This window comes from Mesoplodon mirus (assembly GCF_964341445.2).
Source record: "Mesoplodon mirus genome assembly, chromosome: 4".
Lineage (NCBI taxonomy): Eukaryota > Metazoa > Chordata > Mammalia > Artiodactyla > Ziphiidae > Mesoplodon > Mesoplodon mirus.
This window is the reverse complement of record NC_138979.1, coordinates 151,362,788-151,387,324: the sequence shown is the minus strand read 5'-3', so window position 1 is coordinate 151,387,324 and position 24,537 is coordinate 151,362,788. Positions and strand designations below refer to the sequence as shown.

Below are 24,537 nucleotides of genomic sequence, written 5' to 3'. Positions count from 1 at the left end.
ATTTTTTTTTAGATTCCACATATAAGTGATATCATATGGCATTTGTCTTTTTCTTTCCAACTTACTTCACTTGGCATGATAATCTCTATGTCCATCCATGTTGCTGCAAATGGCATCATTTCATTCTTTTTTATGGCTGAGTAATATTCCACTGTATATATATACCACATCTTCTTTATCCATTCATCTGTCGATGGATGTTTAAGTTGTCCATGTCCTGGCTATTGTAAATAGTGCTGCTATGAACATTGGGGTGCATGTATCTCTTCCAATTAGAGTTTTCATCTTTTCCAGATATATGCCCAGGAGTGGGATTGCTGGATCATAAGGTAACTTTATTTTCAGGTTTTTTTTTTTTGTGGTACGCAGGCCTCTCACTGTTGTGGCCTCTCCCGTTGCGGAGCACAGGCTCCAGACGCGCAGGCTCAGGGGCCATGGCTCACGGGCCCAGCCACTCCGCGTCATGTGGAATCTTCCCAGACAGGGGCACAGACCCATGTCCCCTGCATTGGCAGGCAGACTCTCAACTACTGCGCCACCAGGAAAGCCCTATTTTCAGTTTTTTAAAGAGCCTCCATACTGTTCTCCATAGTGGCTGCACCAATTTACGTTCCCACAGCGTAGGAGGTTTCCTTTTTCTCCACACCCTCCCCAGCATTTATAATTTGTAGACTTTTTGATGATGGCCATTCTAACCTGTGAGAGGTGATACCTCACTGTAGTTTTGGTTTGCATTTCTCTAATAATTAGAGATATTGAGCACCTTTTCATGTGCCTATTGGCCATCTGTATGTCTTCTTTGGAGAAATGTCTATTTAGGTCTTCTGCCCATTTTTTTTATTGGGTTTTTTGTTTTTTTGATATTGAGCTATATGAGCTGTTTGTATATTTTGGAAATTAAACCCTTGTCGGTCACATCATTTGCAAATACTTTTTCCCAGTCTGTAGGTTGTCTTTTTGTTTTGTTTATGGTTTCCTTTGCTGTGAAAAAGATTTTAAGTTTAATTAGGTACCATTTGCTTATTTTTGCTTTTATTTCCATTAATGTAGGAGACCCATCCAAAAAATTATTGCTGTGATTTATGACAAAGAGCATTCTGCCTATGTTTTCCTGTAGGAATTTTATGGTATCTGGTGTTACATTTAGGTCTTCAATCCATTTTGAGTTTATTTTTATATATGGTATTAGAGGATGTTCTAATTTCATTCTTTTACCTGTAGTTGTCCAGTTTTCCCAGCACCACTTGTTGAAGAGACTGTCTTTTCTCCATTGTGTATTCTTTCCTCCTTTGTAGTAGGTTAATAGACCATAAGTGCATGGGTTTATTTCTGGGCTTGCTATCCTATTCCATTGGTCTACATGTCTGTTTTTGTGCCAGTACCATACTATTTGGATTACTATAGCTTTGTAGTATAGTCTGAAGTCAGGGCACATGATTCCTCCAGCTCTGTCCTTCTTTCTTAAGATCATTTTGCCTATTCGGGGTCTTTTGTGTTTACATACAAATTTTAAAATTATTTGTTCTAGTTCTGTGAATAATGCCATTAGTAATTTGATAGAGATTGCACTGAATCTGTAGACTGCCTTGGTTAATACGCTCATGTTAAATAATATTAATTCTTTTGATCCAAGAACATGGGCTATCTTTCCATCTGTTGTGTTGTCTTCAATTTCTTTCATCGGTGTCTCATAATTTTTGGTAGGTTTATTTCTAGGCACCTTTTTTTTTTTTTGGTATGTGGGCCTCTCACTGTTGTGGCCTCTCCCGTTGTGGAGCACAGGCTCCGGACGTGCAGGCTCAGTGGCCATGGCTTATGGGCCCAGCCGCTCCGCAGCATGTGGTATCTTCTTGGACCGGGGCACGAACCAGTGTCCCCTGCATCAGCAGGCAGACTCTCAACCACTGCGCCACCAGGGAAGCCCACTTTTTTCTTTTTGATGTGGTGGTAATGGGATTGTTTCCTTAATTTCTCTTTCTGTTAGTCTATTTAGTGTATAGAAATGCAACAGATTTCTTTAATTTTTATCTTACATCTTTACCAAATTCATTGATGAGCTCTAGTAGTTTTCTGGTGGTGTTTTTAGGATTTTGTATGTATAGTATAATGTCATCTTCAAACAGTGACAGTTTTATTTCTTCCTTTTGAATTTGGATTCCTTTTATTTCTTTATCTTCTCTGATTTCTGTGCCTAGGACTTCCAAGCCTATGTTGAATAAAAGTGGCAAGAGTGGGCATACTTATCTTGTTCCTGATCTTAGAAGGAATGCTTTCAGCTTTTCACCATTGAGTATGATGTTGTGTGTAGCTGTGGGTTTATCATATACAGCCTTTATTATGTTGAGGTATTACTTCTTCCTTTCTAATCTGGATGCTTTAAAATTATTTTTCTTGTCTATTGCCTTGACTCAAACTTCCAGTGCAGTATTGAAAGAAAGTCGTGAGAAACAGACATCCTTCTTTTGTTCTTGATCTTAGGTGGTGGTGGTGGGGGTTCAGTCTTTTATCATTAAGTATGATGTTAGCTATGGGTTTTTTGTAGATGTCCTTTATCAGGTTGAGGAAATTCCCTTCTACGTTTGTTGAGTGTTTTTATCATTAAAATGTGTTGGATTTTGTCAAATGATTTTTCTGCATTTATTGGGATGATTGTGTGGTTTTGTCCTTTATACAATGTGTTATTCTTAGACCCGTGGTTACTTAATTGGTTTACAGACAGAGGAGATATTTGATCATGTGCCCTTGGTTGATAGGAGGAGAAACAAAGTCATTAATTTTCCCTCTTATAATATGAATAATATTTAAGTAAGTCATACAATATGAAAAGCTATTGTATTCAGATGTGAATGTGTATTCAGATGTGAAGCTGTTTCTATTCTACATTAGTTAGTATATATTGCCTCAATGAATAGGTTGAAGTTTCTTCTGGGTCTTGCATTTCCAAAATCTCTTTAAAAAATATATATAGGATCTTGGGGCTTCCCTGGTGGCGCAGTGGTTGAGAGTCCGCCTGCTGAGGCAGGGGACATGGGTTCGTGCCCCGGTCCAGGAAGATCCCACATGCCGCGGAGTGGCTAGGCACGTGAGAAATGGCTGCTGAGCCTGCGTGTCCAGAGCCTGTGCGCCGCAACGGGAGAGGCCACAACAGTGAGAGGTGGCCTGCGTACCGCAAAAAAAAAAAAAAAAAAAAAAAAAAAAAAAAATATATATATATATATATATATATATATATAGGATCTTAAAACTAAGTGATAAAACAAACCTTTACTCAGGCTGAAAAATTATTAAAATTAAAGGCTAACAAGAGGGAGAGTAGGATTTCCTTTTTTTCTGGTTGTGCAGTGTATGAAAAAAGAAGACTGACAAAGTTCAAATGAAGAACTGTTTAAAAGAAATTCATCATTCCAATAATTATCTTCTCAGTGATAAGCTACCACCTGAAGTTGGTCTATAGTTTAACTCCTAATAGCTGACCAAGCATTGCAGGCTCTTCAGCACAATTTTTAATATGGCTTTAGAGTGAGTCACTCTGGACTTTTTGTTTTCTCTTTGATGCCAACAAGAAAGATGGCTATGTGGCATACCATTTTTTTTCATATTTATGTTCATGTTGAAGAGGGAGAGAATTGGAAGCTGTTCCTATGGAGTGAACTCTGGAGGAAACTTGGGACAAAAGATTGTTCTTAGGCCGTATCTGGTCCTCAGCCCCTTTAGCTGTCCTCTCTTTGCATTTAGTGCAGTTGAGAATAAATTTTCAGACCCAGCACATTTTGCTTTTGTTCTATTGGTTACTGAAAGAGGTATGTTGAAATCTCCAATTATGATTGTGGATTTGTGTCTCTCACTTTTAGTTCAACTTTTGCTTTATGTATTTTGAAACTATTTGCATTCTAATATAGGATGTCTATATCTTTCTGTTGCATTGTAACTTTTATTATTATAAAATGTCCCTTTTGTTTATTTATTTATTTATTTGTATCTATCCTGCTTAGGATTTGCAGAACTTACTGAATCTATCAATTGATGTCTTTCATCAGGTTTCAAAAATTCTTGGGAAGTATTTTTTTTAAAATATTGTTTCTGTCCCATTCTGTGTCTACTCTCATTCTAAGACTACAGTTGCAGGTGTTAGACCTTTTGAGTGTGACCTACATGTTTCTAATATAATTTTTTTAATTAAAATTTTCTCTTTAGATAGTTCAGATAGTTTCTTTGATCTGACTCAAATTCACTAATTCTGTAGGATGCAAATCTTAGATAGAAGAGAACATAAAAAACATGGAAGATGGACTGAAACTTTAACCTAGCCTCAAGGTAGAAAATGTTACCAATACATACCAATGGTTAATCAAAACAAGAACCAAATAATTAACTGTTTGTATATTTGATAATAAAACAAGTTTTTACATATTCTATTCTCTATTGCTATATTATTATTTCTAATTCCTTTACCTCTCATGCAACCCCATTCAGGGATTCAGTTGAAGAACCCATGCAAGTGTTACTAAAATGGGAATATATTTGTCCCTCATCCCTTGTCCCTCAGTGTTCCAGGACCCCTGAGGATACCAAAATCTGAAGATGCTAAATCCCTTATATAAAATAGTATAGTATTTGCATATAACCTGTGCACATCTCCTGTGTACTTTAAATCATCTCTAGATTACTTCTAATACTTACTACTATGTAAATGCTATGTAAATGATTGCTGGTGTGAGGCAAATTTAAGTTTTGCTTTTTGGAACCTTCTGAAAAGAATCTTTTTGAATATTTTCAATCCATGGTTGGTTGAATCCATGGATGTGGAACCCTCGAATACAGAGGCCCACTGTGCTTGTACACATGTAGAACCTCCTGATCATCACGATACTACCATAGTAGCAGACAGATATTCATAGTCAAATTTCCTCTTGAAAAGGATGGTTTCAAAATTAACCTCCCCCTGGGGAACTACTACAGGACTTAACACTGGATTGTTGTTCTCTTCATTTCTCTACCATTTCTTGTCTTTCCCTAGAAGTAGTTGGGTAACTGCACGGCTCTTTTCATAAGAAATACATTTTTACTTGATACACATGTTTAATATACTTTAAATGGAGGATATTTCTTTTTATTATTTTAATTGAAGTTTGAAAATTGGTTTCAAGATATCATTACCTGCCAATATCTTACACAGAGTACATCTGATTGAAAGAAAAAAAACAGAGCGAAAAGTAGACCTTTTGGAGCAAAAGTTAGCAGGTGTTAATAGATTCACCCCTTATATGAGTATGAAAGAACAAGAAGACAGTTTCATGACGAAGGTGAGAACAAATTTTGATTGATTTTTGAAGAAACAGAATTTTTTATTACCTTGTGTTACTCCAGGCGATAATTGGCAAATGTTGAGTGGTTTATTGGTCCTCTTCTTATGGAGGATAAAAGGAAGCAGTACAGCATGGCTGACTGGAAGAGTTTCTGAGGTATGGAGAAAAAGTGCAAGGCAGATCTGAAGGTCTCTGTGATACTAAAGAAAAGTTTAGAGGGAATGGAGCTTTGAGAGAAATGGGAGGAGGTGGTGGTTAGAGAGTGAAATATTCAAATTTTAAATTTCTGGTCTGGGTTAGTTCCTGCTGCAGACAACATCTGGGTTTTTGGATTTGGGTGTAAGGATTGAATAGGGGTGTAGGTGAAGGTCATTGAAACTGAAGCACAGGAGTCACAAAACTAAATTGGTGGATCATCTACACTGGACATTGAAATCTAGAATTATGGCATGAGTTGGGTTTAGAAGGAAGAGGTTATCCTGGTCCCTAGTAGATAGCAATTCACAGGATGAATGGAAGTTTTATGGAAGAATGTTGGAGGAGGATGGACACTTCCTGTCAAGGAAGTGGTAAAAGTTTATCTTGAAATCCATGGACCCAAACTGTTTATTATATATTCTGAATGTAAAATAAGGCCCATCATGAACTCCCTTAATGTGAGGAGTTCCACTTTTAAAAATTCAGCAAAAAGCTTCCCTGGTGGCGCAGTGGTTGAGAGTCCGCCTGCCGATGCAGGGGACACCGGTTCGTGCCCCGGTCCAGGAAGATCCCACATGCCGCAAAGCGGCTGGGCCCGTGAGCCATGGCCGCTGAGCCTGCACGTCCGGAGCCTATGCTCCACAACGGGGGAGGCCACAACAGTGAGAGGCCCGCGTACCGCTAAAAAAAAAAAAAAAAAAATTCAGCAACTACTTTCAGAGTTTAAAGTAATTCCAATTTTTAATCACCTCTTTCAAGTAATTCACAGTAACACTTTCCATGTTTTTGACTTCTCTGTCACATCTCCGAAAAACTCTCCCACACCGGAGTCCATGAAGCTGTGACCTTTTCTTCCACTGCTCTTTTATTCTACCTCTTTTTTCTGGGCTTTTAGTGAGACAAACCCATCATTACTTCAACAACTCTAGCTCCCCTTCTATTTCCCAGTTTCACATGACAAAAAGCCCAGAAACTAAACTTGTTTACTCAGTTTTCAGAATAGAAGGTGGCAAGAGGTGAAAAGAAGACTAGAATTTATAAAGGCAGAATATTCCTGGGAGAAGTGGGGGGAAGGAGAAGTACAAGCATTATCTTTTATTTTTTTCCTGTTTACAGTGGAAACAGGGTGCTTAAAAGGGAAAGGCTGGGGGAAAGAAATGTGAGTTATTTATGCTTTTACTTTATCAAAGCTGTTACTATTAAATGATGTTCTATAATCATAATTAAGTCTTTATGAAAATATCCATTTCCCTGCCAGCTTTTCACTTAATAGTCTTAGCATTCATTGACAATCCTTGCCTGAATCAGTTATTTTGTTAGGAGAAGTAAATGCTGAGTTTTAGAATTCTATCATTATTCCTACATTTATTAGCTCAAAATATGCTGTAAACAGTTCCTCTATAAACTGGAGCAGTTCGGTTAGCTGCTTCTCTAAGCTAAATTTCCTATGTTCTCAAAGTAGTTTCTCTATAACATCATTTTTTTTGGCCCTCCCTACCTGCCCCCACATAATATTTTAATACCTCTTGATGTTCTAGTTTACCCTTTTGAGTATGTCCTTGTCTCTCTTATGACTCTGTAACTCTTTATTTCTATTGAAAGCCTTTTCTCCTGAAGCTTTGTATTATGACTATACTTATATTTCAAAAGGAGGGAAGTAGATGTCTCAATATTAAATTCCATATGGGAAGTTTAACATGTGTGTTGGCATATTTAGGACAAGGATGAAGCTATCCTGGTCAAGAACTTTGAGAGAGACAACATTTTTCACTCTGAAGGACCAAAAGATGGACAGAAAATTTGGGATAAATGTCAACAAGATTTGATCCATAAGGAAAAACAATTACCTGAGTTAGACAGACCTCCATATTCATTCAGCTGGGAAACTAAAACTCTGCCATCCCTCTATCAGAAATTCCTCAGTCAGTTGTCTACTCTTCCCAGCAACAGTGTTGAAGCCATACCAGCCACAGAGGAAGGTGTGAAAGAGAGCATTCAGGAGACTGGTGCAAATGAGCAATCTTGGAGGTCCGTAAGTGTATTGACAGATGAGTTACTCTTTCAAGTTAGTTTTAAGATGTGGGTTTTGATGTTAGCCAATTTAGTAAACTCTGTGGCTCTGAGTTTATTTTTATTACTACAGTGATAAAAGGGAAGAGGATGTCCATTATCACAGTAGAGGTAGTATAGTGTGTTTGTTAAGAGCCAAGAGGCCTGGTATGAATCCCAGCTCTGCCATTAGCAACTGTGTCCTGTTGGGCAGGTTACTTATGCTCTCTGTGCCTCAGTTTCATTTGTAAATTTTGGCAGGAGTGGGGGTAGGGTTGGGGTAGGTTTAGTTCCTGTCCCACAGAATGGTTGTAAGGATTAAATGGATTAATACATGATAAATGCTTCATTTCAGTAAGCTCAATGAATGCTAGCTTAAAAATAGTGGTGTGGTGAGGATAATGTTTCCATCATGATCAAACACTGGTCAGTTCAGTCGGTGCAGTAAAATAAATTATCAAGTCAGTCATTTGTTTGAATTTACTGGTCAAGTCTATCGAAAGATTGATCCAGCAAGTTTAAGTGGATATATCTCCTTGTAATGTCCAAATCATTTTAGTAAAATTTCATGACTCTTCACCCTAAAATTCATATGAAAATAGGTATTGCTTAAATTCAATGTGTTAGTAAAACCTACTACACAGTAGTCTGTTTATTGTGCAGTTACAAATTTTTTACACTCTGCTCTCTTAAAATTCATTATACAGTTTTATTTCTCAGTACTCACTAAAATGTCTTATTTTTATATATCAAACCTTTCTGTTTCTTTTTTAAAAACTAACTTATACATGTGAAATCTTCTTAAATGTCTTCCCCATTCATCTATTTTAGTAACTTAATGTTACTACAATGTCAATATAAGTAGAACTTGCAAATAGTTTTGAAAAATACAAATCATGGACCATCAGGATGTTTTATCTATTTTTTTTCCCTGCAGAGAGCTGAAGGCCTCCAGCAGGAAGTTCAGATGCTCACTAAGCAATTGGAGAAGCAGTATCATCACTGTGAAGAAACTGCGGGAGAATCATCTGACACTGAGGAAAAGTATAAGGAACAAAAAAGACCCTTGAAACGTCTGGAAGGAAAAATTGCTATTAATGATCTTTTTCCAGGGAGATTAGACTTGGACACGAACAAAGTAAGAATTTCCTGAAGTATGAGGCATCTCTTTGACAATGAAAATGATCATCTTTTATTATACTATCTAATGTTCAAAGCTGTTAATGCTATTTGTACTTTTCTTTTTTTTTTTTTTTTTTTTTTTTCAGTATGCGGGCCTCTCACTGTTGTGGCCTCTCCCTCTGCGGAGCACAGGCTCTGGATGCGCAGGCTCAGCGGCCATGGCTCACGGGCCCAGCCGCTCTGCGGCATGTGGGATCTTCCCGGACCGGGGCACGAACCCGTGTACCCTGCATCGGCAGGCGGACTCTCAACCACTGCGCCACCAGGAAGCCCTGTACTTTTCTTAATATTAGGAAAGGGAGGAAAATTTGCTACAAACTTTTGAACATTCTGATTGTATCAAAAAGCCTTTCCTTACTCCATATCTCCCATTTCTCTACATATTTGATATTTATTGTAAGCATTGTTAACATATTTCTTAATTTACTTTTAAAAGAGGATTAGAGGGAAAGGAGCTCAAAGGAATGACTCTCTAAAGGGGGAATTTCAGGTGTACTGTGTCAGCTAGATATGATGGGAATTGGAAAGGGGCTGTTGGTGAAATTCCTCAATAATTACCTTGTAGACAATTTCCTTCTCTGTTTTCTGCTTCTCTGCATCTATAAGGAAAAGGTCAATCCTAAAAGTGGAATGGGAATAGGTAGGATGATTTTCAGGAGATTTTGATTCTGTTTCACTACCTCTTCACAGAATTGCTTGTCATACCCATACCTATATTATACTATTTCTATAATTACTGTGCCCCAAAACATAAACTTACTCACTCACTACTCACTCATTTAGCTTCTTATTCCATTCATTCATTCATTGATCCAATATATTTTGATCACTGAGGTTTTTTTTTACTATAGAACATTAAAAACATTTTTTTAAATTTTATTTTTGGCTGCATTGGGTCTTCGTTGTTGCACATGGGCTGTCTCTAGTTGCAGTGAGCAGGTCTTCGTTGTGGTGCGCGGGCTTCTCATTGTGGTGTCTTCTCTTGTTGCGGAGAACGGGATCTAGGCGCACAGGCTTCAGTAGTTGTGGCACATGGGCTCAGTAGTTGTGTCTCTCAGGCCCTAGAGTGGAGGCTCAGTAGTTGTGGCGCACAGGCTTAGTTGCTTCGTGGCATGTGGGATCTTCCTGGATCAGGGATCGAACCCGTGTCCCCTGCATTGGCAGGCGGATTCTTAACCACTGCACCACCAGGGAAATCCTGATCACTCGGTTTTTAAAAATTTCCAGCACCTGGTGAAGTGGTATCAACAATGTACTCCACAGAGTCCAAATATGAATCCAGCTTCTACCTCTGCTCTTGAATCTGTAATTGATGATGGTTCATTTCCATGCAAATTTTAAAAATACTATATTAAATTTTAAGAATATACAAATAGCGTGTGCTTTCCGCAACCCTTGAAACCATGTTTAAAGGTTGAAGGAAACAATAATAATCTTCTCTAACCCCCTTTCTTCCCATTTCATGTTGGTAACCAATGTGTCTATATCTTTTACAACTATTGCAATGATTATGGAAATATATGAATATATATATGTAGGTGTTGGTATTTTTACAAAACTGGGACTGTACCAGTCAAAATACTCTTCTTACTTGCTAAGTAGTAGGTACCTCATGGTCTTTCCTTAGGTCAAAAGATATAGATTTAACTTATTCCCTTAACAGCTGTACAGTATTCCATACTGTGTATATAACTTATTTAGTCAACCAATTCCCTATTAAGAATTATTGATGGTCCTTCTCTTATTTCCACTTTTTATGCCACTACAAATAATGCTGAAATAAGTATGTTTATACATATATCTTTCCACACTGGTGCTTCCTCCCCCTATGAGATTGAGTTCTAAATGTGGAAATATAGGATCACAGTGTATGAGTATTTTCTTTTTAAATTTTTTTCTTTGGCTGTGCCGCACGGCTTGTGGGATTTTAGTTCCCCAACCAGGTATCGAACCCGGAGCCCCGGCAGTGAGAGCTTTGAGTCCTAACCACTGGATTGCCAGGGAATATCCTGAGTACTTTAAAGTTTAATAGCCATTGCCAGAACACTACCTTGCAAAAGGCAGGAGTTCACTTTCCAAATAGCAATACATGAGTGTTTCCTCCTCACATCCTAGCCAGCATTGGATGCTGTCATCCTTTTAGAGTGTGTGTTTGTGCGAGTTAGGTTAAAATGGTACAGTTTTTACATTTACCTTACTACTAGTAAGGTTGAGTAACTTTCTTTTTTAATGCTGTTGACCACTTGGATTCCCTTGCATCCCCACTTCTCACAATTGGACCTCAGATACAGAAGGTTGAGTTAATCAAAGTCCATGGTTTTTAATGCATTAATTTGGGCCACGGAAGGTTTCTCTCTTATTTATTTATTATTTCCTTGGATCTTGTCCATTGCCTCCCTAAAAGGAAGTCAATCTAATATGTTTAATGTGTATTTCTTTGTTTATATGTGTTTCTTTAAATGTAATTTTTGTGCATGTACTTTAAATTTGCATAAGTGGTATTGTGTTAAAAATCTCATTCTATTACTCAGCACTGTATTTTTAAGAGCCACTTAAGATTGCTATTTGTTCATCTAATTCATTGCTTCTGTCTACTGCATGGAGTACTACAGTGCTCATATCTGCCATGGCTTTAATTTTTTATTTTTATTTATTTATTTATTTTACCTGTCTCTTCCTCTAGTGGTAAATAGCCTCGTTACCTCTATTTTTATGCTACCACAAACAACATCACTGTTAGCATCCATAAGTCCCCTTTATGGACCCAAGAGAGAATTGCTTAGGGGTGTTAAGTCAGGATTGGAATTGGTGGCTCACAGTGTATACATACACTTAATATGACTAAGTACTGCCAGTCAGCTCTCACAAAACAATAAATCGTCCCACCAGAGATACAGGAGGGTTTTTGAATCTCCACATTCTTGTCATTTCTTGACACTAGCAGCTTCCTAACTTTTGCCATTCCATCAGGTATAAAATGATTGTTAATTTAATTTGCATTTCTCTAATCATTAATGAGTTTCACATTTCCTTAATGCTTTTCATCTTTTGGCTTTTTAGTTAGTCTCTGCCTGTTTGTTTCCTTTACCCATCTTCTTATTTGGGTTCCTGTCTTGTTCTTGTTGATTTCCAGAATGGTATACACATCTTCCTTTCCCTGTTCAGGTTCTAACACTCCATGACAGGTCACCTCTCCATATGTGATCAGGCTCTGAGTCTCTCTGCAGGGCAGCCCTCTTCTGCAGACACTTTTGTCACCTTGCTTGGGCTCTGTAGGCCTGCTATGAGCCTCAGCATTTCCCTTCTCATTCTGTGCAGATGCCTATGGCTTTAGGACTGAATTGTTTAGAAGGGGAAAGGAAGGAAAGGAAGAAGAATAGGAGGAAGAAAAATAAGAGCAACTGGTTTATGGTTAACCTTTTGAATATTCTGATAAATGCACTCGTTTAAACCATAATTTTTCTGTCAAGAACTACTTTTGCTTTGTTCCACAAATATTGACATGTACTGTTTCCCTTATCTTTTATTTTAAATATAGCAATACATTTTTATGTTTCCAAATGTATAGGATTTTTTTTGTTGTTGTTGTTAAGAGAGTTGTTGTTGTTTTTTTTTTTTTTGGCTTCATTGGGTCTTCTTTGCCATGCGCGGGCTTTCTCTAGTTGCGGCGAGCAGGGGCCACTCCTCACTGTGGCACGCGGGCCTCTCACTGCAGCGGCTTCCCTTGTTGTGGAGCACAGGCTCTAGGCGCACAGGCCTCAGCAGTTGCCACACGCGGGCGTAGTAGTTGTGGCTTCCCGGCTCTAGAGCTCAGGCTCAGCAGTTGTGGCGCATGGGCTCAGTTGCTCCGTGGCATGTGGGATCCTCCCAGACCAGGGCTCGAACCCGTGTCACCTGAGTTGGCAGGCAGATTCCTAACCACTGCACAACCAGGGAAGCCCCACAGGATTTTTTTTTTAATTTGTATTTTATTACAACATGGTAGAAGTATGATATGATCCCTGGGAATTTATTGAGGCTTCCTACATGGCCAGTGATTGGTCGGTTTTGGTAGCTGTGCCATGTGTGCTTATAAAGAATGTGTTCTCTCTTGGTTGGGTATAAAGCACTATAAATAGCTAATGCTCAAGCATATTATTCGTATGGTTCCTGTACCTCTGATTATTTTTGTTTACTTGATTCTGGAAAAGATATGCTACATTCTTCAAGTTTTTTTTTTTTTTTTTTTTTTTTTTTTTTTTTTTTTGCGGTACAGGGGCCTCTCACTGTTGTGACCTCTCCAGTTGCGGAGCACAGGCTCCGGACGCGCAGGCTCAGCAGCCATGGCTCATGGGCCTAGCCGCTTTGCGGCATATGGGATCTTCCCGGACCAGGGCACGAACCCGTGTCCCCTGCATCGGCAGGTGGATTCTTAACCACTGCATCACCAGGGAAGCCCCAGGTATAATTTTTGATTCATCCGTTTGTCTGTGCTGTTCTATCAGTTTTTATTTTGTAGGTTACTGGAGCATATGCGCTTAACGATGATTTTGCTATCCTGTTCTTTTAAGCACTATAAAACATTCTCTTATTTGTCCTTTATAAAATATTGCCTTAAATTCTGTTTTCAGAAATTATGATTACTAATGCAATTTTGGAGGGGTTCATGGTTGCATGATATATCTTTTATTTGGTTTCTTTTACTTGGTCCTAATTTTTTAGACAACTACCAAATTTGACCAATGTGTTTGATTACTCTTAGCTGCATATTTCTTGAAGCCTCCTCCTGGATTTTTCTCCTCATTTGAGTATTTCCACAAGAGAGTTTTAAAAAATTGGATCTTTGTGTGGCAAACTTTCTGACACTACATGTGCCTGATAACACTTTTAGTATGCCCTCATATTTGAATGACAATTTGGCTGGATATAAACTTCTAGGTTCAAAGTTCCTTCATTAAATTCTTTAAAATTATCTCCTTGCATCCTCTGTTACTGTTGAAAAGTCTAACAACAATGTGATTCTTATTCCTTTGTAGGTGATCTGTTATTTCTCTCAGAAAACCTTAAAATTTTCTCATTTGCTTTAATGTTCTTAAATTTCACTATAATGTGCTTAGGTATATTGTTTTACCTTATCTCTCTTACTTGGCACTCCATGAATTTTAAAATCTAAGTCTTTCATCTGTCAATTTTACCATTATTTATTTAAACATTTTCCTCTGTTTATTTTCTTTTGATTTCTTTCTTTTGTTTTTTTTTTGTTTTTACTTTTCTTCTTTTTCTACTCTTTCTCCTTCTGTGACTCTTAACAGAACGTTGGCAATTCTAATTCTATCCTTCATTTCTTTGCATGATGGTTAATTTTATGTGTCAACTTGACCAAGCTATGGTGCCCTGATGCTTGATCAAACATCAGTCTAGATGTTGCATGTTAGATGTGATTAACATAACAAGAAGGCTTTGAGTGAAGCAGATTACTCTCCATAATGTGAGTGAGCCTCATCCAAGCAGTTGAAGCCCTTAAGAGAAAAGACTGAGGTCCCCTGAGGAGGAGGAACTCTACCTCTAGATTGCCTTCAGACTTGAGCTGCAACATCAGCTGTTCCCTGGGCCTCCAACCTGCCAGCCTGCCCTGAAGATTTTGGACTTGTCAGACCCCACAGTTGTGTTAGCCAAATCTTTCTCTCTTTATACAGACACACAAACACACACACACCCCTATTGATACTGCCTTTCTTGCCACCTTCTCAGAGAGTTTCTCAGTCTGATTTTCTAACTCACTCAATTTGTTCTCAGCTTTATCCATCCTATTTATCTCTATTGTGTTGTTCATTTCAGCTATTATATTTGTCATGTCTAATATTACTATTTGGTTGTTTTTACTTTATAATTTCTTGACCTGTCGTTGTAAAGGTACCCTTTGGTAAAGGTAATGTTATAATTTTTACATTAAACTGAAAGTGATCAGGAAAAACACGGCCTTGTCCTAAGTTTCAGATAGTGGCAAAAGAAGAATTAGCTCCATAGAATGCATTTAAAGGAACAACAGAGGACAAAAATAAAGTAGGTTAATGATTACACTGTATGAGTTGAATGTTCAATATAAATTTTATACCTGTCAAAGTAGCAATTTGTAAATATTTTTTGTAGTTTACTCAGTTGGCTTTGTAATGATATGATTTTTGAAAATTGATAATTTTTGATAATTTGGTACATGTCCTCTTTCCCTTTAGCAGATCTTATTTTATGTACTGTAATAGGATTTTATAATGTTCTTTCATGTAAGTCCTATAAAAGTCCTTCACGTAATTTTTTCTTGTAAAATTTACTCCTAGGTCTCTTATAGATTTCCTGCCCATTATGAGTGGCATATTTTCCCTATTTCTATTTGAAATGATTATTACTAATATAGATAAAAGCCTTTGATATGTTTATCTCTTTCAAAATTATCTACCACCTTACTGAATTTACTTATTAAGTCCAATAGTTTTCTTTACTAGAGTTCTTGGATTTTCTGGACACAGTTGAATATTATATTGTTTTCTAGGAAACAATGTATTTCTTTTAGGTTTTCAACTTATTGCCACTGAATTACAAAGTAGTGTTTAGAATTATTTTCATCTTTTCTATATATATGCATTCTGTATGTTTCTCCTTTCTAATATTTTACTTTCTCTCTTTCTTCCTTAACCAGGCTTACCTGGGGCATCTATTTTATCTTTCCAGAGAGCTAATGGTTCTTTTTCCTATACATTTTACCAGTTTATTTTTTATGTATAAGTAATGAAAATATATGGTATCTGTATTAAATCTACACCCCTAATTTCTCTTTTTCTTTATGTAAATATGCTTTTTTTTGGTCCCTTGTTTTAAATCATAAAAGCAGCAAAGGCTATAAATATTCCTCTGTGGCTTGTCCAATAAATTTTAATAAGAAGTGTCCTTTTAGTATGTTTTATATGTTTATAATTTTACTATTGGTTTCCCTTTCTTCTTTGAGCTGAAGTTATTTAAGAGATTTTTTTTTACCTTTTACACTTATATGTATATATTATACATATGCACATTTAAAAAAAATTAAATATACCAAGAGTCTTCTATTGAAAAGCAGCAGCCCACTTCTGTACCTCCACCTATCCTATTTCCCAGAGGGAACTACTTTTAACCCCTTTAGCTGTTGCTTCTGGTAATAAATTCCATTTTTAAAATAATTTGCTTATATTGCTATATCTTGAGTTATTTATTTTAGACATTATCTGTTGACTTCCTATTATATGACAGATGAAGGTTTACCTTTTTCCCAACTCCCCCTCCATATTCCCAGTATTGTTATATCAATATTTTTAGCTAGGGCTTCCCTGGTGGCGCAGTGGTTGAGAGTCCGCCTGCCGATGCAGGGGACATGGGTTCGTGCCCCGGTCCGGGAAGATCCCACATGCCGCAGAGCAGCTGGGCCCGTGAGCCATGGCCACTGAGCCTGGTGTCCGGAGCCTGTGCTCCGCAATGGGAGAGGCCACAACAGTGAGAGGCCCGCGTACAGCAAAAAAAAAAAAAAAAAAAAAAAAAAAAAAAAAAATTTTTAGCTAAATCCATAATCAGCATTTACTTCACTATGACACTAAATAATGTTTACAAAATGCCAAGTATTATACTCTTGTGACCTTTCCTTTCTTGTAGTGCATGTTATTTTTCCTAGAGTTAATACTTTTCTTGTGTTTTCATATGTATAATTTTCAACATTCACTTATTAATTTTTTCCCCCAATACTGCATCGGATGATCTTCTAATCTATAAAAATCTCCCATTCTTTCTCATCCAAAGTCCTTAATTCTCTTGTGTCGGTCTGGACTGTTTGCTCTGTTGGCCTGGGCACAACTATAATCCTGTGACTTTTCTTCTCCAATCTCCTGGTTAGGTTGCACTGTTTCATGAATCTCTTATCTTCCTCTCTTTTGGTTTACTTTCTTATTTTGCTAGGGTATATCCTCTAATAGATTCCTAAGAAATGGTGTCTTGGAGAGAAAAAAATTTTGGAATCCTTGCATAAATGACATTTTTTTTTAAACTTCAGGCTCAGTTGATAGTTGAATTTAACCTTTATTTTCACACAGATTTGAAGGCATTACTCCATTGCCTTCTAATTTCCAGTGTGTTATTGAGAAAAATGGTGCCATTCTCATTTGTGTTCCTTAATATGTTACTTGTTTTATTTCTTTTAATGGATTAAGACATTTGTAATAACATTTTAAATAACTTTTTTCTCTTAATAAAATTAATTTATGGACATTCGTTCTGTATATATCACCTTCCTAATACTATGTATTTTCACTTTCTCTTCCTTCTTTAACCAGTCTTGCCTGGAGTATCTGTTTTCTTTTTTGAAAGAACTAATGGTTCTTTTCAATATATTTTACTAATTTTTAGTTTGTATATAATGAAAATATGTGGTATCTTTATTAAATCTACACCTCTTCTCTCTCTCTCTCTTTTTCTGGTAGTAACTTTATAAAGTACAAAATAGTAGAAAGAATACAATTAAAACAACCAGTATTTCTACCACTTTGAGATAACCAGTGTTAACATATAGGTATGTCTTCCTATGATTATTTTCTAAGAATATTTTTTTTTTTTTTTTTGCTGTACGCGGGCCTCTCACCGCTGTGGCCTCTCCCGTTGCGGAGCACAGGCTCCGGACACACAGGCTCCGCGGCCATGGCTCGCGGGCCCAGCCGCTCCGCGGCATGTGGGATCTTCCGGGATCGGGGCACGAACCCGTGTCCCCTGCATCGGCAGGCGGACTCTCAACCACTGCGCCACCAGGGAAGCCCAAGAATATTTTAACATAATTGAGATAGCATATTTTTTCTTCATCCTGCTTCTGTCATTTAACTATATCATTAGTACTTTCTCTTCGTAAATAGTTTTGAAAACTTTATTTATAATGAATGTATAATCAATCACATGTAATTTATTTAACTATTTTTTGACATTTGCATTGTTTTTATTTCTTCATGTTATGAATAATGTTGTATAGAATATCTTTGTGCTTGAGTCTTTATCTAAATTTTTTTTTTTTTTAAAGGACATGAGATTCAACTTTTCTTTTTATTTATTTATTTTTGGTGGTACGTGGGCCTCTCACTGTTGTGGTCTCTCCCGTTGCAGAGCACAGGCTCCGGACACGCAGGCTCAGCGGCCATGGCTCACGGGCCCAGCTGCTCCGCAGCATGTGGGATCTTCCCAGACCGGGGCACGAACCCATGTTCCCTGCATCAGCAGGCAGACTCTCAACAACTATGCCACCAGGGAAGCCCCTAAATATTTTATTATTTCCTTATAATACATTCTTAGAAAAGTTGAACTAATCTCTACTATCACCTGGTGTTTATAACATTGTCTACTTAACTGTACCCTTGTTAGCCTTAAGCCATCACTTTTACTGTCATATTTTATTTTCTGGATTATTTTAATAATGCATATTTATGGTGAAAACTATTCTACTTATGTAAGAATTAAGTCTAAAATTTGTCAGTCTAGAGTAGATCTGGTATGCTAGTGTAGAACACCATCTTAAAGCGTAACTTCTTTATTCTAATACTGTTGATTTCTGTAAAGGAAAACTCCCAGACTAAGATTTCCCAGATGGAGCATGGCAAAACATTCAAGCAGCTAGAGAAAGACAACAAGCAAGAAACATTACTGATTATTCAGCAGAATTTGAAGGTTGTTACAACTCAAAGATTAGAGGAGAAAATTCATAAACTTCAGAAACAGCTCAGTGACTTGAAATTGTCAAATAAAAATATGAAAACTCAACTGACAAGAGTAAATGCCCTTAAAGTAAGTAAAAGAAATGAGGCTTTCAAAAATTCACTTAAGCTTTGGTCTGTTTCTACTTTTGCTGCATGTTTCTCATTGAACTTTAAAATTTAACATTAAAATTATTTTACATACATATAAAATAATATATATATAATATTAAAGCATATAGAATAATAAAATTAGATGCTGCAAATCTACCACTCATGTTAAGAAACAGAGTATTATCAATCCCACTGAAGCCCCCAGGTATCCTCCTCGAAGGTAACTGGTATTCTAAATGTTAGGTATCTAGATCCCTTGCTTTTTGTTTCAGTCATACTTTTGTCTTTCTTATTGGGTTAATGGTTAAAAGTTTTAGTGATTTTGGGGGGGATGCTCTTTGGATCTTCTCTATACCAAGCTTCAGTTGTAGTATTTCAAACATACATTTTATGCCTGAAACCAAATATACACTAGATACTTACTAATCAACTGTTTTTTTGCCAGTTGATTAACAAGAATATTTCTTTTATTGCAATTATTTTCTCTATTTCTGTGTTTGATTAGCACAGACTGTAAGACTTTTGAGGACATGGAACATGTGTTAAACCTCTTTAAATCCCAAGTGCCTAGTTTATAAAAGTGCTCAGTTAACTGTTGGTTATTGATGAGCATCATGGTGGAGAAATGTCCTCTTAATTCATAAATTGTGGAATTTTCTTTCTTTTCCATTATCTAGCTCTTCCAAAAAAAAAAAGAAAGGAAGAAAAGAGAAAATGAAGAAAAAAAAAGCATGAGTTATTATGTATCACACCTGTTATTTAGAGGAGTTTTAATCACAGTCATCTCCCTTTCCCCCAACCTTATACCCTCACAGGACAAAACACTTGAGAAGCTCAGGCAATCTTTAACAAAAGTTGAAGTAATGAAAGGGAAGGCAGTTATGGAAACAGACTTGAAAACTACAGTAGACTCTGCTGAACAAGACGCAAGGTGGGACAAAGAGAGGGCCCATCAAATGTTAGAAACTGTCACTCCTGAGCTCTGCACAGAAAAGAGCACACTTGAAGAAGTACTGGGACAACAAGAAGAGGTTTTTTTTTCTTTTTTAATTACTATATTAAGATTATTTAAGTTGAAGTGATAAACACCCACCTCAATTTAGACTGTACCTTAGACAAAAGAGAATTGATTGGCTTGTGGAATCAAAGGCAGTTAAACAACCGGAGCTCTGAGAAGGCATGGATGCACCTGGGCCACAGATTAGCACCTGGAATCTTCAATATAAGGCCTTTCTCACATTCTTCTTGGCAGCTCTCTGTCAACTTGTCTGTCTGACTGACAGCCACAGAGTTTTACCGTTAGATTTTCTGTGACAGGAGAGAGAATCCCAAGAAAGGGTCTTACAAGCCCAGCTTAGGTCAAATGCCTATCCTTAGTGAATTCACAGTGGCAAGGGATGGGATATATAATTATCATAGCTTAGGTTTGTGTACACATCCTCTGACTAACAAAAGACAAGGAGGGTAGGGATGAGAGAAAATGAAAGTTCAGGGGAAACCATTTTTGGGGGGCTGGATCACTTTCTTAATTCATAAATTGTGGAATTTTCTTTCTTTTCCATTATCTAGCTCTTCCAAAAAAAAAAAAAAAGAAAGGAAGAAAAAAGAAAAAGAAGAAAAAAAAAGCATGAGTTATTATGTATCACGCCTGTTAGTGATACATAATAGTGTATTATGTATAATAGTGCTTCTAAACTTGCTTAGATTCTCACTAGATTTATAAAGCAGATATTTTAAGAGAGTTTTCTAAAGCCTAAATGATAATTTGGGGCTATTGTGGGATTACATGTCACACCTCCATACATGTTTCTTAAGAAACATGAAACTTCAACGAATTTCCTTAAGAGATTCTTAAAACCAAAAGTCATGATATTACCATTTTCTTTTTTTTCTCTTTTTTAACTTCTGCATATTCATTTTCTTAATTGTTTTTATTCTCTCAGTGTCCCTCCCTTATTATATTTTCATTCTGATCTCTTCTTTGGGCATTCTGTAGTTTACTCTTCATTTCTGAGATGTCTTGTTCTTGTTTGTGTTTAATAATCACATCTTTCTTATCCATTAGGCATCTAGATATTTTTTTTGTCCATTTCTATTCCAAATTATTGCTTTTTTTTTTGGCTGCAGCAGCATGCTGGATCTTAGTTCCCCAACCAAGGATCGAACCCCTGTCCCCTGCAGTGGAAGTGCAGAGTCTTAACCACTAGACAGCCAGGGAAGTCCCTCCAAATTATTGCATTTCTGATCAAAAGGTGTTTTTTCCCCATGTCTGCAAATCCTTGTTTAATTGATATTTAATTCATATCAGGTGTTGTCAAACATGTTGCCTCTGCTTCATGGTGGTTTTTCTGGGGGGAGTATTTTCACCACCTGAACAGTTTGGATGATACTGATTTTCTGTTTTCTTCTCATAACAATTTAAAATGGATATTTGCCATTTATCTATTCACTTTAAAATCCCTTTGATTGCCCTGCCCTCTCAATTTCAGGTGTTTCTACCTCAGGGTACTTAGGGGGCAGGGTACACTTACTAGGCTTCTTAACTCAGTACCACCCTCTTCTGTTGACATGGTGAGTGCAGTTGCTAAAGTTTACTTAGGAAGTAAAGCCTTTTATTTTGGGGTGGGGGTTTATGTGATATGTTTTTGCAGTACTCTCTTGTTTATATAGGTCCCTTAATCTCCAGTGCTTGCTTTTTTTCTTTTCCCTTGTCACGAAGCCTCTAGGGAACACCTCACCCTTCCAAGTAACTCCCTCTCTGCTCAGAAACCTTGCCCTCTAGATCGGCCATTTCTGTCTCACATGCTTCTAAGCCCCTTTCTTTTCCTTCCCCAGTTGCCAGTATTCTGATTCATCAGGTCTCAGACTTGTTCTTCGTATTTCCCCCTTTATGAACTGTCCCTTTTCCGGGACACCAGAGGAAACTAACTGCATACTCCAGCGTGGGCTCTGGAGCTGCCTCTGTTGGTTTAGAATATTTATTTCCCCACTTATATGAAAACTGAAGTCTGTGGTATTCTTTACTTGCGCTTTAGCCATGATTTATGGAGAGTTTTATCTGCTCTCCTTGTTGATCACTATAGTTTTTAGAGAATGGGTGGAGAGATATGTATTTAGGGGATGGCTATTACCTACAGCAAATCAGAAGTCCAAAAAATAATTACCTAATGGATGAAAAACAAGCAGCAATAAAATTAGGTTTAGTCTATAAGATTGTAAAAATAAAAACAAATCTGAAAATGCAAAGGTAATTTTAGATTTCTTGTACTTCTTTTTGCTTAAAAATACATTTGAACGTAGAATAATGTATACTTCATAAATAAATGTTTAATAAAACTAAATTTCTAATAACAATTTCATTGTACATAGTCAAGTAGGTGAGCAAAACTAATGACATGTCTTGATTTTTGTGGTTCTTTGTAGCTTGTTGACTTTCGAGAAACTATTATGAAGATGTTGGGATTTAACATGAAAACAGCAGACAAGAAAATCGTCAATCACCTAAGGCTTATTATACAAGTATATGAAGCATCTGACAAATCAAAGATTGCTTCTGCGTGTGAGACTGGATAGGATAACGAATAAAGAATTTCTGCCAACCAGAACTCAGCAGACATGGACATTTTCTCCAGCATCTTGAATATGGCTACGTTATGAATAAAACACATTTGAAACTTTTCACTTAAATCTCCTCTCTCCTTTGATATTTGGCAATTAACTTTTCTTTGTTGTAATCTTGCTTTGTACATTTATTTGTGGTCTAGTCTTGTTAATTGTAATATATAGTATCTAATTATATTTATTAACTGTATTTTAAGCAGGATATTAATCAAAACTTGTTCTTAGTTGGAATATTTATATCTATAGTTAATGGCCTGTTTCTAGAATGAGTGGTTTTTTGGGTATACCCCCTTATGAATCTAGGTAAAGTTATATTCTATAATTTGAATCTATCTTATCTATTTGATTAACTGAGAGTTTGAAAATCAGGTATGAAATGTTGAAGGGTAGAAAAGTCATTAAGAATTCTTAAAAATGTGCAATAGACTATATTGTGTTTTTAATTTTCTTAGTATTTAATAGTGTCTGCCAGTTTTCCTAGATGTAGGCCGATATATGTTAATGGACTGTTTTTAAATATATAATCTCTAATTTTTTTCATTTAGAATAGGAAACTGCTCATCTTCCAAAGTAGTTTTAGATTTATCCAAGATGTCCTCTGTAGGAACAGGTCAGAATCTAAACAGGCCAGAGTGGACACTCAGTGCATGCTGTGGTCATTTGAAAAGGACTCCTGTGGGGCTTAGTTTTAGAGGGATCTTCATGGTGGAAGGTGTGAAGTTACACTGGACCTTATAAAAGTAACACTTTGGAAGAAAATGGTTATCTTGAATACTCATTCAAGGAAAAGATGAGAACAACTTCTAAAATGACAGCCATGGGTCTCAAATGTGTGCCAAGGCACTCTGGAGCTCAGCATGCCATGGAGTATTTCAAATTTTAAAGGGAAACAGTGACATTTGACACTAGTCAGGAAAGTGCTTGAACTGTTAGCTCCTACTAGTTTATAGTTTGAACACTGGCTCACTCTTCATTCCTTTTGATGACATATATATATACATATATATATACATATATATATATATATTTAACATCTTTATTGGAGTATAATTGCTTTACAATGTTGTGTTAGGTTCTGCTGTATAACAAAGTGAATCAGCTATAAATATACATATATCCCCATATCCCCTCCCTCTTGTGTCTCCCTCCCTCCTACCCTCCCTATCCCACCCCTCTAGGTGGTCACAAAGCACCAAGCTGATCTCCCTGTGCTATGCGGCTGCTTCCCACTAGCTATCTGTTTTACATTTGGTAGTGTATATATGTCCATGCCACTCTCTCACTTCATCCCAGCTTACCCTTCCCCCTCCCCGTGTCCTCAAGTCCATTCTCTACATCTGCGTCTTTATTCCTGTCCTGCCTAGGTTCTTCATAACCTTTTTTTGTTTTTTTAGATTCCATATATATGTGTTAGCATACGGTACTTGTTTTTCTCTTTCTGACTTACTTCGCTCTGTGTGACAGACTCTAAGTCCATCCACCTCACTACAAATAACTCAATTTCGTTTCTTTTTGGATGACATATTTTTAATGAAAACTGCCCAGGGCTTCTTAGGACTTTTGAATTTCTTGCCAAGGGGGGCCCAGCAGTTGGTGGTATCACTACCAAGTAAGTTGACTCCAGGATCCCTGGATGCAATGTAAGAAGTTCACTTACCTTTCTTCTGAAGAATATCCTTGAGGAAATGAAGGGACACCCTGTTCAGAGTCTCCACCTGCAGCCCAACCTCTAAGAAAACCACCTTCTTGTTCAGGATTCCCCCAGGGTCATGGCCCAAGGGTCAGCTGCCTGCTGCAGCCTCAGCACAAAGAGCTGGAAGGATTGCACAACTCAACAAGCCAGGCTAGCTGTTTCCCCACTTCTCCAACTCCTTCTTTCTGAGGAATTGCAAGTACTATCAGCTCTTGGGGTCAAGTTCTCCATGAAGGTGAACGTGTCAAGATGCGGCAGTGTCTCAAGGAGCCACTTCATAAGCATGTTAAAGAAAAATCTTCTGCAAGTACAGAGTCCTTAGTCTTAATGCTCCTTTATGAATTGTATTCGTAGAAACTGATTGTTCAACGAGTTAACTGTAAAAGATTAGCTATGTTAACTCTGAGCAGACAAGGGAGAGGAACCCTTCCACTACCTGGAACAAATCTTTTCTAGAACTGCTTTTATCTTGTGGCCAAGTCGCTGCCACTCTGTTCTTCAATGATGAGAAATGAATTTAGATTTAAGGATTTAGACAAATAGTTCTCAACCTTCAAGATGCAGCAGAATCACCTAATTTAAAAAACCACTTTTTTTCCTGGGCTTATCCAGAGATTCCAGTTCAGTGAGTGTGGTGTGAGGGTAA

General features: G+C 37.1%; 1 protein-coding gene across 1 annotated transcript in view; it reads left to right on the top strand.

Moving 5' to 3' along the window:
* LOC309802931 (uncharacterized protein) overlaps window positions 1–22,258 on the top strand; it is a gene marked incomplete at its 5' end in the record, with an annotated part of 44,225 nt that extends 21,967 nt beyond the window's left edge. Inside the window, 7 exons of the mRNA XM_082618786.1 lie at window positions 5,177–5,303; window positions 7,222–7,532; window positions 8,491–8,620; window positions 13,081–13,176; window positions 18,330–18,554; window positions 19,393–19,608; window positions 22,001–22,258. Of these exons, the coding sequence (XP_082474912.1) occupies window positions 5,177–5,303; window positions 7,222–7,532; window positions 8,491–8,620; window positions 13,081–13,176; window positions 18,330–18,554; window positions 19,393–19,608; window positions 22,001–22,150 (1,255 nt within the window). The 3' untranslated portion in view covers window positions 22,151–22,258. The remainder of the gene's footprint in view (window positions 1–5,176; window positions 5,304–7,221; window positions 7,533–8,490; window positions 8,621–13,080; window positions 13,177–18,329; window positions 18,555–19,392; window positions 19,609–22,000) is intronic.
* Window positions 22,259–24,537: the final 2,279 nt, after the last annotated feature.